This window comes from Chelonoidis abingdonii, chromosome 3 (assembly GCF_003597395.2).
Source record: "Chelonoidis abingdonii isolate Lonesome George chromosome 3, CheloAbing_2.0, whole genome shotgun sequence".
Classification (NCBI taxonomy): Eukaryota; Metazoa; Chordata; order Testudines; family Testudinidae; genus Chelonoidis; species Chelonoidis abingdonii.
The window spans coordinates 192,442,753-192,459,283 of NC_133771.1; the positions used below are offsets into that span (position 1 = coordinate 192,442,753).

The window sequence follows — 16,531 nt, forward strand, 5'->3', positions numbered from 1 at the left end:
TGTTCTGTGTCGCTGCATCCACCACAACAGAAGTAGGTTGTGGGTGAGAAAATAAGAAATTGACGTCCCTCGCGGGCATGTAGCATTTATGTTCAGCTTTCTTGCATGCTGGTGGAATGGAGGCAGGGGTCTACCAGAGAGTAGTTCTACCAGGTCTACCAGAGCTGGTTCTAGGAGAGTTTTGTTTATGGGTAGTGCTATGTTGGAGGGTGCAGAGGGTTGGAGGATTTTGAGAAGTCTATGTTGTGTCTTCTGGACTTCCTCCAAAGGGATGTCCTGGCTGAGTGCCATTCTCTTGAAAAGTTCCTGGGATTGCTTAAAGTCGTCCACATTTTGTGGAGGTGGAGGCATGAGGGCATCGTCTGAGGCTGATGGTGAGGCAGGAGCTGATAAAGCCCCCTCTTCAGTAGGGGGTTCAGGAGCTCTAGATGTTGATGGCACTGGGGATACAGGCGTAGGTCCGGAAGAAGGGGCACAGGAGGAGAGGTGGCAGGAGCCGAACACCGGTACCACTGAGGCCAGGGCACCGGTAGGAAAAGTTGGGTCTCAGCCACTGGGGGGACAAAGTAGGGGAACTGAGGCTGATTCTTATGCTGCCCCATGTCTTGGGGTATGTATGGCTCTAGTGGAGGGTAAGACTCAGGCAAGGAGAACTCTGCCTGCTGCTGTGTGCCGTTCTCACTATCACTGAAAGTATCCAGGTCAGGTGGTGAGAGCTGCTGTTCAAATAGTGAGTGCTCCATGTCTAGGAGCGGAGAGTCAGGCTCAGGGGCCACAGAGATATCCTGCTGATGCAGGAATTGTTGCTGCTCCCTAGGCCGCTGTGCTGCAGAGCATGAAGTATGATTTTAGTTTCACATTTGCAGGAGCCGAGAGCTGTTTGTGAGAGCCTTGCAAGGGGGTCTGAATCTGCTCTGGGGTGGAACGCATTGCCGGCACCAGGTCCATTGCTGGTGCCGGAGGGACTGGTGCCGAGGAGAGCTTCCCGCTGCAGTAAGTCGGGCCCCTGCTTTTGAGCCCCATGTGAATTGCTTGTGAAGTGCAGGGGCGGTCAGAGTTGCCTGCTCTCGACACTGACAGCACCAAGGGTAAAGACCCTGCAGGAAATCCTTTACCCTTTTGAGTGTCTCTGAGATGAGACATTAGGGCTTCCTGTCTCTTCGTGTGAGAGGGTGAAGCCGGGCTCCCGGTTGGTTCTGCCTTGGCAGGGGAGCCTGAGGGAGAGGGTTTACTGCCCTGCTCCATAGGCAGCTGCAGAGCTTCCTGTGTCTTCGCCTGAGAGGGTGCACATTTATTGAATCCTGAAGCCCCTGGCATTATTGTGCTAGGAATGCCAGGGGAGAGTGTCTCAGTGGGAGACAAACTTGAAGAGAAAAGTTTTGTTTTTTTTTTCAACTAAGTAACTATTGTAAAGGAAGGGAAACAACTGGGATGTTACTAACTAACTATTTCTATGTTCTTTGTAATTGTTTCCTTCAGAAGCCAGGGAAGAGGATCAGCATTGCCCCGAGTCCCATCTTCAGCCAAGGATGGCTGAGAAGGAACTGAGGGAGGTGCAGGACGCAGACCCTAATGACACCACGAGACAGCAGCTGAGCACATGCGTCCCGACCAGGCCCTCCTACCGAAGATCATCAATCAATGGCGCCAGGACGCACCTCCACCTAGAGTGGAGCACCCAGGGACAGCACTCGAAGAACCACCACAGGATCTTTATAAAAATACTGGCATGAGTCAAACCTACCTGCTGCTAAGGATTTAAATTATATGACAGTGTTATTATGTAGCCTCTCCCTGGGACTGCAGGAGTCTGCACTGCAACAGGTAGACCCAGACACAGAGGGAAAGGATACAACAGTTGGTTGAGGGAACTATTTACAAGTCTATTATTGTTGGAGTCTTGTACAACATTAGAAAATTCATGTCAAATGCCATTTGAAATGTAATGTTCATCGATGCTTTAGGTAATCTCAAGCTGAACAGCTATAAATGTTCTTTTGGGTATTGAAGATTAGCAGAATGAGAAACTGTACCAAGAAATTCAATTGGTCAGATGCTGGCCACTTACTGGTGATGACATGTGAGCCAAAAACAAAAATAGAAAGGCATTAAGCTGCCCAGCTACCCTCAGATTGAGATTTTTAAAGAAATAGACACATTCCAAATACCTTTAACATCTGACCACTGGTTCAATTTAAACCTCTCTTTTTAAGCCCTGTTAAGGAAAGTCAAATCTACAGCTGTATGTTGAATGATTTATCATTTACCTTCAGAGAATCAACTAAGTCATCGACTAGGAAAAGACGTCTGAGCTCCTTTACTGTACCATTAATGTGGCCAAGTGCAGCATTGCTGTACTTCTGGACAAGCTCCTCAGATACAGCAACATCAGTCTCCAGGTAAGCCCTGAAAAATGAAAGAATAATTCATGAGACACAAGCTTTACCTGCTTGTTTTTACGCTACTAAATCAGGTCTTCTCTGCTTTGGAAGACTCTATAGCAGCGGTTCTCAAACTGTGGGTCAGGACCTGTTTTAATACAGCAAAAATGTGAATAGGCAGTATTAAAAAAAATTCCTTGCAGCTCACCTTTAAGCAATAATCAACACAAAGACATGGATAAAGTTACTCTTCATCTTACTAAGTCTTCTAAATGGAATTTCTTTAAGCAAATGATTGTTAATGTTCTAGAGAAGGAATTTGGTCCAAAAGGATTTAGTACCTCACTTTTTGGAAGTGAAAGGTTAAGGTCTGCAATCTGAGACAGGTCAGACCTCCTCCACTCTGCCTGCAATCTCCCTCTCTTTGCTTAATGTCTGAAGATATAGCTGAAAGTTCTAGGAATTTTCCAATCAAAAAGATAAAAATCCTGTAATCCTGTTAAGGTGTTCTCACACACACCCATCCCCCACTCCATATCCCACCTTTTCCATCTACTAATAAGCAGAGTTGCTAGGTCAGTATTAGATTCTTTAAACAGAAAATTATCATTTTAAAAATTTAGTTTCATGTCCAGTAAGGGCTCAGAAGGGAGATGTTGCTTATCTGGAATATGGCACCAAAATCTACCCTGCCCCATGACTGGCAAATTAGCTCTGTTTTACACATTAAGACACTTATTTTATTTAACAGGTAATTAGAATTATGAGAGACATTTTATAGTATTTATACAATTGTGTTAATTATTATTTACCTGTAAAAAGTATTTATTGTTTTACAATTCTCAAAAAAGTGCTAGGTGTCCCACAAAACTACAACCAAAAGAGGACAGATTCCCTGCCCTAAGGAGTTTGAAATCTAAGTTCAGGCAAACTGCAATACAGCGGGTCAAACAGGCTGAATGGACTGAGGATGGAAAAAGGGGATGTTGTAAATGAAGCTGGCACACAGCATGTTAGAACAACAAAGACGTTTATGTTATTCATTGCTGGTGGCATTCTAGAAGAAGTGGATCTTAAAAGAGGAGATGGTAAGGGCCATAAGAACCAACTCAAAAAGGGTATTCCAAGGTAAGTGAGCAGTGCTGGGAGATGGGGGAAACAGAGGAGAAGTGGATAAATGGGGCATCAAGGCTGCTAATATTGGCAGAGCTGAGCCTAGCAAGAGACAACCTTGGATAAGGAAGGAGGGGCAGAGTCATGCAGGGCCTTGATGGTGAGGTATATGACTTGACTTGATCAATAGGTCAGAAACATGGTCCCAGCAGCTGCATTTTGTATGGACTGTCAGGGAGAGGAGAGGCCAGGGAGGAACAGTTTGTAGTGAATAAGAAAGGACCTGAATGAGAATATCCACTGTATGGCAGAAAGAAAAGGTCAAATCTTGGAAATGTTGTGGATTTTACTATGTACTTATTGTAAACCAATTTGTACTTATTGAAAACCAGTAACAGAGAAACTACATTCAGACTACTCCAACTGCCAGCAGACTGTTCCTTTAATTTAAAGGCTTTCCTTTTTAAACCAGCTTCTTTAAGGCTGGCCAGCATCCTATTTTGCATTGCTCTGCTGAATGCTATCACAGCTGTGGGTCTATGGTTTTAATGGCTATAGCAACAGATGCATTTTTCTTGATCTGTCTGCACTGTAACATTACCCCTTCTTAGAGTTTTCACCCACCTTAATTTAAAGGACAAGCTTATCGCAGGCAGCTGCTGGCTTTTAGGGGGTGGTGTGGACTGGCCACCTCTGTAAGCATTTACAGAGTGCAGATGAGGAGACTCCAAAGGGGAGGACAGATCACCTGCCTCAGCAAACCTCTCCTGCTTTGGTTTTGAAGGAATGGAAAGGAGGGGAGGGAAGGGAGAACTGACCCTGAGAGTCTCTTCCATTGGAAGGCTACATCTGTCCTCATGGAGGAGAGGTTTTAAAAACTACCACATATCAATGTTATCTGGAAAAGAGAATTGGCAATACTACAAAAAAAGCAGTTGAAGAAAAGTAAACTGGGAAAATGAAGGAGAAGAAAAGGAGACTGAACCATATTTTGGAATGGAGAGGAGGAAAGCAGTTGCTGGATGGTGTGGCTGGTTGTGAGATTAAGAAACATGCACACTTAATAATTATTTTAATGTGAAATTTACATCTCGAAAGACATAATTCTACAGTAGGTGCACTACTATGGCCTATATGAACCCAATAGTAATAGTGAAGTTCCCTGACTTTTATACCACACGACCCTGCCACATTCTTGGGAGTGGGCACAGTTATTATTTAACAAGCTAATCACTGGTTCTCTTGGGGATTTCTATGAACTCAGTCATCCATGTTTTCAAAACTGAACCTAATTGTTTATAGTTTTCCCCATTAGAGCCCAAGTTTTCAGATTTATCCACTGATCAGGTCACAATGAACCCGGATATTGCATCTAACCAATTGCTTATAATCCAACCAAATGGACTCATTAAGGCCTGGTCTACACTAGCGGGGGATTGATGTAAGATATGCAACTTCAGCTACGGGAAGACCATAGCTGAAGTCGACGTATCTTATTTCGACTTACCTCCCATCCTCATGGTGAGGGATCGACGGCCGCGGCTCCCCCGTCGATTCCGCTTCTGGTGGAGTTCCAGAGTCGATGGGAGCGTGTTTGGGGATTGACATATCGCGTCTAGACGAGACGCGATATATCGATCCCCGATAGATTGATTGCTACCCTCCGATCCGGTGGGTAGTCTGGACGTACCCTTAGAATGTTGCTGCACTATTGCACATTCATGCTAGCATAGTAAGAGTTAAGCATGCTATTAAGAAACAATTTTAGAAAAAGAAGTATATAACAAAATGTGAATAATTAGCAACAGAACATACCTTCTGCTGTATTTACTAATCTTTACCAAACCACAAATTGCTTTACAGTTATCCAAGTATGACATTTTCAGTGGTTTAGTACCTGATGTCAGGGCATACTTGAAGTGCTGAATCAAGTATTAATGTGTAAGTAAGTTCAATGAACCAAACTGAAATAAATACCACATATACTAGTTCATAAGCTGAATATTTTTGGTAAAAAAGTGACGCATCAAAGAGCAGGGGTCAGCTTATAAACAGGTCTATACCAAAATCTGAGGATTTTAAAAACTCTATGGAATCATTGAATTGAATATCTAATACATTGTTGTTTTGTTTACCTGGAGCGTCTCCAGGCATGGAGCCCCTCAGCTCCCTGTTCCCAACCAATGAGGCTTACCCTAATGGGCTGGGAGCCAAAGTTTGCCAACCCCTGAAATATATGGTCGGCTTATGAAAGAGTCATACAGTTTTTGCTATTTTTACGTAACCATCTTAGGGGGTCAGCTTGTAAACAAACGAGCTAATGAACGAGTATATATGGTATATAGAGTTTTACAGTGCTACTGGAGTCTGTCGTGCCTTTTTGAAGAAATATACTATGCCGGACAATCTTAATTCACTTTCCTTACCATTTATTGTGTCCATTCTATGAAATTATTTTGTGAAAATCCCAATCAAGTTTGAGAGTAGCTACATTGAGAGAGAGAGATTGTACAGCACTGAGGTTGTTTTACATTGCCATGCACTGGTACCGTATATATATTCAAATGCAGTTAGCTGAATCTGTAGTGCTATTCCAACAAACATGTACTTGGTATTAAAGAAAAACCTCACCTAAATGGATGGCCTTCATCAGACTTTTGGATTGCCTGGATAACTCCCTTGTATATCCTGAAGCTGATCGTCACAGAAAGAAGGGCCAAGGCAATGTAAGCTGTCACACTCACAATGCTGAATACTGTTAACGAAAGCAGCAGGAACAAGCTGGCACCAAACACCACTCCTGTCTTCTTAATGTCTCGCCAGTAAAGGAGGTCAACAACTAAAAGTTAAAAGGACTGAAATTAGAATACAAGACCTCTTACTTCCACACGACAAGTGTGTATTTGTTTTATCTGAATATGACATCTTAAAAAATTGAACCCATTATCTCATATTTCTACATTATTAGAAGTTTCTAGTTATAAACAATAAGCATTCTGGGAAGAGTTAGAACTGGTTTTACACTAAACTCTGGATTTTTGGAATTACCCAAAATGCATTTGCTAAAATTCAAGTGCAGTTCTACCCTGAAAAGAGACTACATCAAAATGAAATCTTAATTAATCTGCTCCTTGTGAGCATTCCAAGCCATACTTGCTCACATCAGTGACAAGTTTTTACTGCTTTTATTCCTGTACCTCTGTGCACCCAACAGCTAAAAGAGAGATTCTGTTTTTCTTGAGGCTAATCAAAAGAATTGTTTACCGAATTCAAAACCACTACACCTGTGTAAACCCAATGATGGCAAGTGCACATATATCACTGAGGGCAGCATTTTAAGACAATGGGGCTGGTTACACAAATATAACTGAAGGCATAATTGGGCTTGCATAACCTTTTCTACTGGTGATGATGTTGATGCAAAGTTAGGAACAATCACGGAAATGTAGGGCTGGAAGGGACCTTGAGAGAACCCAGTTTGATTTCCAATCAAAGCTAAATTTGCAGGCCAATGATGGGCAAAATGTTTATTTGTAAACTGAACATATATTTTCTACATAACCATGGAAACACATGATGCCATTTTTAGTATTACTGTTCAGACTAATTGCTCTTTGGGTAAATCTTTGGTCACTGGGTTAAAATATCAAGTCTCCTCTTTCTGGGTTTGAGTCTGCTGCATTTTTAAGTGAAGTATCACAGATTTCGAGAGAACCTCCATTGTAGCATGCGGGAGTATTTGATCTAACTGGGTTTCATACACTTCTCAATGCTATGTAATGGGAAATGGTCATGGGAGAATTTTGAGTTGCCTAACTTCACAACTCATTTCCCTCTCCATCAATAGTAATTATATAAAATTTATTAGATATAGAGCTCAATATAAAAGAGGGAAAAAGAAAAAAGCTTTATTAGCATAAATAATGTTAGCTAGTTATCTAGTCTTTTCAAAATGTGAAGCACTACTATGTTTATTATCTGTTCTAAAACCACTGGGACATCGATCTGTCTGAATTTGGTTGTGTTAAGCTTTATGTGAGCTTAGCACTACAACAGCATCTTGTCTACCTTAAGAATTTTACTCTAACTACAAAACAACCACAATCCAGAACAAATCCCTATATTAATTCAGAACATAATAAGCAGTTGAAATAACATGGGGTGGTATGTATAATCTGAAGGAAATTTGTATGCACTAGCTTTAAATAATTATGTGCTACCTTAGGGCAGGTTCCACTAATACCTGTGTAGACATAACTTTACTACCATACATAGTCCCATTAAAGCCAATAGAATTATTCATAAAAGTGCACATGCATAAGCTTTTTTGGAACTGAAGCCTTCCTTTCAACATTATGAAATTATTTCAATACAAGATTTGAACTAATCAGCTGGTGTTGGAAAGACAAGAACTCTATGCTTTGAAACTCCTAAAAATATTGACAATTTTCATATATACGTACAATAGCTTCATTGTCATGATTTTTTTTAATTTTAAGATCTGCATTAATAGTGTGTCATTGTCTCTTTATAGGGCCAGTTTATAACAGTGATAAAGGACTACATCTGCACAGTTAAAAATTATAACAAGTATAATAGCAATAATTCAGCAATCATGAAAATTCCCAGTAACATTCACTGGAAAGGGAGATATTCTAAAATTGGGATAGTCCGTGAAGGTTCATTTGTATAGTGTCTTCCAAAAAATTAGAGCCCTAACTTAAAACACTTTTTTCATTAATGACTGAAGATTGATGACCTCAATCTACTCGCTTCCTTCATTTGGACCTGGAAATGTATTTCCATTTTACATTTCCCCCACATACACTCTGCCCTGTCCCATTCAAAATGAGAAGTACCATATAAGCCCCGATGCTAGTCTCACATGTATACGGTTTAATTTTCCAACAGTGTAAACATTCTAAAAAAATTCAATTTTGTAAAACAATTACAAAACTGAACTGTAACTTTTAGTCCATGTGACTGATAAAAAGGTAAAAGCTGCTTTAAATTCCCCCACACCTCCAAAAGAAGGTAATTTAGAAAATCCAAACTGTATATTAGTGAAAACAGCCTGCTGGCTTTAACACAGCATACCCACAAAAGATAAATATACTCAGGGACACTCCAAGCAGTATCCTTCCTTATGCTAATTGTGTTTGCTTAAATTTACACTTGTGTAAACTATAATTACAGCCCTTCAATGTAAGTATTCTAGGCCTAATCTAAAGCAAGTGCAGCTGTCTACATATGGTAAGCATGAACTGTCATCTGGCACATCTAAAAATAGTACTGCTAGCATCCATGCCTCACATGCAGAACGCATCCAATTACATTTTGCCTTTAGTGCAAATGCCGTGATTAAAGGCTGATTGCTGAATTCTGTGAAGTCTTTTCTATCACAGGTTCTTATTTTTAAGGCTGAACAGTTTCAATAGTTGTTTTTGTGACAAAAACAAGCGCTTATATATTTGACCTGAAAATCCTCTCTCAAAACATAAATGAGCCACAAGAAACTATTTTTGTCTTCTGAACAAATTAAAAGCCTCAGGATTCATAAGAGAGTTTTAAATTTATGTATATATATTAAAACAAAAAAGAACTAACCAATTTTGGCATCCATCTTGAGATTGCCTGCATGCACCCAGATCTTGTACAGCTGACAAGCCAGAACCTTTTCACTTCCGGCTAGGGTATTCAAAGGTCAACTGATATACGCAACTGCCTGCTGTCTCACTACTACAGTTAGAAGCTTCATAGACTAACACAGAATGCTTTAAGCGTTCAGCCAATAGCTGTTTCTCCAGTAAGTCCTTGGAATGCAGTTAAAGTATTCAAAAAAAAAAAAAAAAATATTTGCAGCTGAATCGGACAAGTAAACATTCTACATCTAGCGTAAAAAAGATTTCAGGGCCAAATAAAGATTCTATTTAGAAAAAAGGAATGAACAAAGGACAAAATCATATCTCATTTAAGAGACTGCATGAATCAGGAAACATTTCTCAAATATCCTTCTATAGTCTAACAGTTAAGTTGAAATTCTTGATGACTGTTTCATTCAAATAGCAGTTAAAAAAAAAAATTCACAGCTGCAGACAGCTGCCTTTTTTTGGCCTGATTTTACAATTTCTGGTGTACTAACATGGGAATCTATTAAGAAGCATTGAACATCTGCAGCTTTAACAGATATAGAGTGCAATATTTTTGTCAAATCAACCATCTACAATACGTATTATAATAGTACCTTTTATGGGCACATTCTTATGATGGTCTTACATTACCCCTTACTATAGCATCATTTTCCAGTAAGGCAAATTAAAACTTAAATATATACATGACTTCCAAAATGTTATATTTTCTGCTTAAAAGACCATTAGAAAAAAATGGATGTAAAAAATAAAGCTGCTGTTTTTATTTAAACCATGGTGTAGCAAGGTAGTCCCCTACTCCTGCCCTGAAGGGGTAAAAACAGCCCTAGGAGGTGGCTGTGGCTGGAGAAAGCAGCTTTTAGGCTGGTCTGATTGGGGAAAGTGGCTGTAGCTGGGGCCACACCCCAAACAGACTCAGCTGGCGCTATAAAGGCAGAGAAGCCAGGGGCAGACAGAAGTCTTTCTCTGTCTGTAGAGGGAGAAGGGCCTGGCTGTGGGGAGCTAGACACAAGGTATCTGAGTGAAGCAGGGCTGGGGAAAGGCAGAGGAGCTGGGGAGCTCCTGCCTGCAAAGTCCCAGGCTGTGGCCTAGCATAAGGCCAACAGGTACTGGGTGCTGCAGGGGTAGGCCCAGGGGTAGGCCAAGGCAGCAGGTCCAAACCAACCTTGCCAGTAATGAGTAGGCTGATACTGCAATCTGCCCCAGGGTGTGGGGCTAGACAATGACTAGCAGTAGCCATATACTGAGGCAAGGTGGGAATAGTGGGTGGGGGTTTCCCGGGGAGGGGAGACCCTAAGACTGAGAGAAAGGGGTTACTGCCAGGGAGCAGCACCCCAGGTAAAAGGGCACTGAGTCCAGGGAGGGACACAGGGGCCAGATGACAGGAGGATCACTGGCCCGCAGAGGGCACTCTGGAGCTGGAATTGAGCTAATTCCCAGGAGTCACCAGCAGGAGGCGCCGCAGGGGTGAGTCCACTCTTTTACACAGGGGTATCCAAACAGGCTAGAGAACAAATATGATCAGGCCATTTGTGGCCTAGAAGCTTGGCCATTGTGCCTTCTAGGCTTGGCTGCCTCATTCTGCTTCTGAAGAAGTACCACACAGGTCTCCATAAATTGCAGCATCTTCTGTGAAAAGCATTAGATGGTCAAAGCCAAGAAAGAGCTACCAGGGAGAGATCTAAGTAGCTGGAAAAGAGAGACAGACAAGAATGAAGATGCTGGACACTCTGTGGGCTACTTCACAGGATTTTGCAGGTTACTGAGGACTAAAGATCCTTGGTTTAAACCAATATTTACCAATAAAACCATTCACACAAAATTAAGCCAAGACAACAGAGACTGCAAGATGGTAGTGAGTTTTGCGACTGTACCAGAAAGAAACTGATCTCATTGCCCCTTTCACTGAAATGAAAGCCTTTGGTCTAGTGCTGTTCATATTTAAATTAAGGAATGGATACATACATTAGCAAAATGTGTGCATTGATAAGTTATAAGAGCACTCACCCTGAATTGTGTTATAACCTGATTTGCTCCTGGCTCCGAATGGGACAAAGATGACTTTAAATCATATAACAAAATTATGGTACACTGCTGATCTTTACTGTTCTGCAAGGATCTGTCTGTGTTACAATTATTAGGAAATTGGAGGATCTAGCTACAACACAATTCCATCTGTACTCCAGATGAGATTTTATTAATCTTCCATAATGGGAATAAAGCAATCAATGTTGCAGAATACAGTTCAAGTCCCCTCTATACTGCTAGCTGGAACAGTGTTGTAACCAGATCCCCGCTCAAATGTAATTATAATGTAGATAGGCCCCACAATGATTCAATAATATGGTAATGTATGGCTTTGGCCAATTAGCTACAAAACTCCACCCTGTTTACCTCTGACCTTGTCTCATGTCCAGTGATTGATTGTTAAGCTTGCTGTATGTGGAATGACATCATAGGGGTATACTCAAAATTTTGTAGTGTATGCTGGCTCTTCTATTATGGGCTTATCTACTGTGACAGACCCAGACCAGTGGGGTGCAGGAGTCTGGTAGAGGGCAAATATACTGCTCACTGGATGAGTAGTTTTCTGTTCCCTGAGTGACTAAAGCAGGGGCTGCACTAGCGGAATCAGGAACCTGCTAGAACCAATTAAGGCAGACAGGCTGATTACAACACCTGCAGCCAATCAAGGCAGGCTAATCGGGGCACCTGGGTTTAAAAAGGAGCTCACTTCAGTTTGTGGTGGGAGTGTGAGGAGCTGGGAGCAAGAGGTGCAAGGAGCTGAGAGTGAGAGGGTGTGCTGCTGGAGGACTAAGGAGTACAAGCGTTATCAGACACCAGGAGGAAGGTCCTGTGGTGAGGATAAAGAAGGTGTTTGGAGGAGGCCATGGGGAAGCAGCTCAGGGAGTTGTGGCTGTCATGCAGCTGTTACAGGAGACACTATAGACAGCTTCAATCCACAGGGCCCTGGGGTGGAACTCGGAGTAGAAGGTGGGCGGGTTCCCCCCAAATCTCCCAATGCCTGATCAGACAAAGGAGGAGTTGGCCCAGACCGTGGGTTCCACCAGAGGGGAAGATCACTGAGGTGTGCAAATCTGCCAATAAGTGCAGGACCCACCAAGGTAGAGGAGGAACTTTGTCACACTACTCGGTGACATCCAGGAAAGTTAATCCAAATTAACTAATGGTGTGAATTTGAAATGGATACATTAAACTGCAGCAAATCCCTGGTGAATACCCTCATTCAGAATTCAAGTGAATTAATACCACTTTAATTCTGAACAGCAGCATCCACGTGGGGATTTAATGTGGTTCAATGAATCATCTTCAAACAAACACCTTTAGTTAATTCAGATTAAATTTTCCTGCCTGTTCCCATGTAGACAAGCCTTAAAAAGCAGCACTAAACTCACGGACATTTGCTCTGAGAGAACTGTAAAGTCAAAGAGCCATACTTCTCCCAGAGCTCACTGCAGGGATCAAAAGGAAGCAATTTGCCCTGCTCAGGGGCTGCCGGGTCTCCAAAATGTTACGTTTTCTATTTAAAAAGTCCCTTAGGAAAAGAAACAGATGTAAAAAAATAAAAGCTGCTGTTTTCATTTAAACCAGGGGCTAGAGAACAAATATGATGCCCTAAAATGCACCATACTGCTATCCCATGGGGCCACTGCAAGCCATAATATATTCAGGACATAAGAATACTCTGGCCATGCCTCCTCCTTTCCCTTATCTTGCTCCTGGGGCAATTCTGTAATAATATATTGCGCAAAGAACACTGGAAACCCACCATAATTACTGGACTATTCCAAAACTGGAAGGTAAATACTACCTGAAAAATGCCTGTATTCATGAGCCAATGTACCACCTCTTTCCCTCATTTAAAGGTTAGTAGTGATTGGACATCTAACATAGTGAATGCCAGTAAAAATGAGGTAGGATCAGAGGCTAAAACAGGGAAAGAACAAATTAAAAATTACTTAAGACAGGTTAGATGTCTTCAGGTCAGCAGGGACAGATGAAATACATCCTAGAATACTCAAGGAGCTGACTGAGGAGATAACTGATCCATTAGCGATTATCTTCGACAAGTCATGGAAGACAGGAGAGATTCCAGCGGACAGGAAAAGGGCAAATATAGTGCCAATCTATAGAAAGGGAAATAAGGACAACCTGGGGAACTACAGATCAGTCAGCTTAACTTCAGTATCCAGAAAGATAATGAAGAAAATATTTAAGCAATCAATTACTTATAACTTTGTCATCTTCTAGGCGTTTGCTAACAGTCAGCATGGATTTGTAATCATGTCAAACCAACCTAATAGCTTTCTTTTACAGGGTAACTAAGCTTGGTAGATAGAGGGGAAGCGGTAGATGTGATATATCTTGACTTTACTAAGGGCTTGGCTACACTTGCAGATGTAGAGCACTGCAAGTTAAACCAGTCTTCAGAGACCGCAGCAGGGAAAACGCTGCCATGTGTTTACACTATCAGTTGCAAGCATACTGGCGTGGCCACATTAGCAGCTCTTGCAATGCCACAAAGAGCAGTGCATTGTGTGCAAGTGGCTGCAACGTGCTTTTTAACTGCGGGAGAGGGCTGGAGTGTGACAGGGAGTGTGTTGTGTGTATGTGGGGGGAGAGAGTGTGTCAGCATGCTGTCTTGTAAGTTCAGACAGCAGCAGACCTCCCCTCCCCCCTGCCCCTCTCTCTCACACAGACTCACAACAGCAGCATTCCACAGTAAAAGTTGTTTTGTCCCAGAGTAGATAAGCATACCGGCTGTCAGAAACGGAGCTTTGAAAGGGATCTGCATGCTTACAGCTGAGTTCAAAACAATGATAAGAGTGGCCACTTGACTTCAGGGGATTATGGGACGTTTCCAGAGGCCAATCACAGCACAGTAATGCAACACTTCACCCACGCTGACGCCTGGGTGTTTCAGTCAGGGTGCAGCAAGCTTTATGCTTTCTCATGGATTACCAGGAGCGCTCCAGCTGCAGAGTCCAGGCGCTCTACGTGCCTTGCCAGTGTAGACACCTCAGGAGTTACAGCACATTAAAGTAGCCCCTAGGGAAATACAACCTAGGTGGAGCTACTATAAGGTGGGGGCAAAATTGGTTGGAAAACCATTCCCAGAAAGTAGTTATCAGTGATTCACAATCAAGCTGGAAGAGAATAACGAGTGGGGTTCCACAGGGATCAGTTCTGCGTCCAGTTCTGTTCAAAATCTTCATCAATTATTTAGATAATGGCAGAGAGAGTACACTTAGTTTGTGAACAATACCAAGCTGGGAGGGGTTGCAAGTGCTTTGGATGATAGGATTAAAATTAAAAAATGATCTGGACAAACTGGAGAAACAGTCTGAAGTAAATAGGATGAAATTCAATATGGAGAAATGTGAAGTACTCCACTTAGGAAGAACAATCAGTTGCACACATACAAATTGAGAAATGACTGCCTTAGAAGGAGTACTCCAGAAATGGATCAGGGAGTCATAGTGGATCACAAACTGAATATAAGTAAAGAGTGTAACACTTGGAAAAAAATAAACACACATCATTCTGGGATGTATTAGCAAGAGTGTTGTAAGCAAGATCCAAGAAATAATTCTTCTGCTCTACTCTGCACTGATATGGCCTCTATTGGAGCACTGTGTCCAGTTCTGGGCACATTTCAGGAAAGATGTCGACAAATTGGAGAAAGTCCAGAAAAAAGCAACAAAAATGATTAAAGGTCTAGAAAACATGACCTATAAGGGAAGATTGAAAAAACTGGGTTTGTTTATTCTGGAGAAGGATAGACCGAGAGGGGACATGATAATAGTTTTCAAGTACATGAAAGCTTGTTACAAGGAGGAGGGAGAAAAACTGTTTTCTTTAAGCTCTGAGAATAGGACAAGAAGCAATGGGCTTAAGTTGCAGCAAGGCTGGTTTAGGATGGACATTAGGAAATACTTCCTGTCAGAGTGGTTAAGCACTTGAATAAATTGCCTATGGTGGTTGTGGAATCTCCATCATTGGAGATTTTTTAGAGCAGGCTAGACAAACACCTGTCAGAGATGGTCTAGATCTAGGTAGCCAAACTGCACCTCATGAGCTGCATGCAGCTCTTTTATAATTAAAGTGAGGCTTGTAGAGCCCCGTCCTCTCCCCCCGCCACCCAATTCTCCGACTGCCAGACTGGCAGGGAGGGAGCTCGAGGGTTCTGCTGTGCAGTGGGGCTTAGGGCTTCTGCCAGAGATGACTAGTGCCTGCTGAGAGTGGGGAAGCACATTTAAAGGTTTGCCCCCTCCAACAGCTTAAGTCAGGCCCTCCTAGGCATGCTCCCCCTCTTACCCTCAGCAGCGCCTCCCTCCAGCTCCCAGGTGTTAATTCCACAGGGAGAGGCAGCAGCAAAAGCAGCAGCTCTCCCTGCAGCTTGCTACTGCCTTGCCCCATGGCCACAGCTCCCAGCTTGCCAGCTCCAGCAGTTACTATGCAGGGTAGTACCATGTGACCAAGCAGGGCCAGCAAGCCCTGGCAAAAATCTGGTGGAGCACATGACCCTACGTGTCCCTCCACACATCGCCTCTGGCTTCTGCCCAGCAGGGATGGGGGTCTTGGGGCTTCAGTCCTGCGGGGCACGTCTGCCAGGGCTCATGGCTTCAGGAGAAGCAGAGATGAAGCCCCGAGCCCCGGCAGGCACCTCCTGCAGGGCTGAAGTCCCAACAACCCCTTCCCCAAAGTGCTGAAGCCCTGAGCCCTGGCAGGGGCACGCCAACTCTCAAACTTCTGAAGATTGTCGTATGCAGCTCAAAAGGTCAGTAAGTTTGGCCATCTCCGTTCTAGATAATACTTAATCTTGCCATGAGTGCAGGGGACTGGACTAGATGACCGCTCGAGGTTCCTCCCAATCCAACCATTCTATGTACAAACAAAGCCTTAAAAGCATCCCAAAGCCTTAAGCATCCTGAGCAAATCATTCAAAAATTAACATTTTAAGATTCACTTTTTATTTTCCATCATGTAGCTTGTTAAAATAAGGACTCTGGTTTTCAGTAAAATGTTAAGCCAAAAAATCAATTTTCATGTGGTATAGAGATAGAGGGCAGAAAGGTGTTTTTCCACCTTTTTTGCTCATCCTAGCAATACTTTTAGAGAGTTTTATAAGAGACAAGACTGATTATGGGAAATGATTAAAAAAAATTTCAGCATATGAATATTCATTATGTAAAAGCTACTGCTGGCCCCCCTTAATAGCTTACAAGCAGCCAGTAGGTGGGGGCAGAAGCCTCCTGGACACAGTAGCCTAAACTTTTAAACTCTCTTTTTTCTTCTGCCTCAAAGCAAAAAAAACTTGCTTCAAACCAGTTTTTACTAAACAAATAACAAAGTGTAAAATTTAAC

At 42.5% G+C, this 16,531-nt stretch overlaps 1 protein-coding gene across 4 annotated transcripts in view; it reads right to left on the reverse strand.

Moving 5' to 3' along the window:
- Positions 1 to 16,531, reverse strand: part of RTN4 (reticulon 4) — a 102,505-nt gene that overhangs the window by 15,891 nt on the left and 70,083 nt on the right. For 3 of the 4 annotated variants that reach the window (XM_032773293.2, XM_032773296.2, XM_032773297.2), the window contains 2 exons: positions 6,126 to 6,333; positions 2,268 to 2,406 (listed from right to left, as the gene is read on the reverse strand). In XM_032773293.2, the coding sequence (XP_032629184.1) occupies positions 2,268 to 2,406; positions 6,126 to 6,333 (347 nt within the window). Of the gene's footprint in view, positions 1 to 2,267; positions 2,407 to 6,125; positions 6,334 to 9,101; positions 9,199 to 16,531 lie in introns of those variants that run through there. The other variant, XM_032773298.1, reaches the window with a different exon arrangement.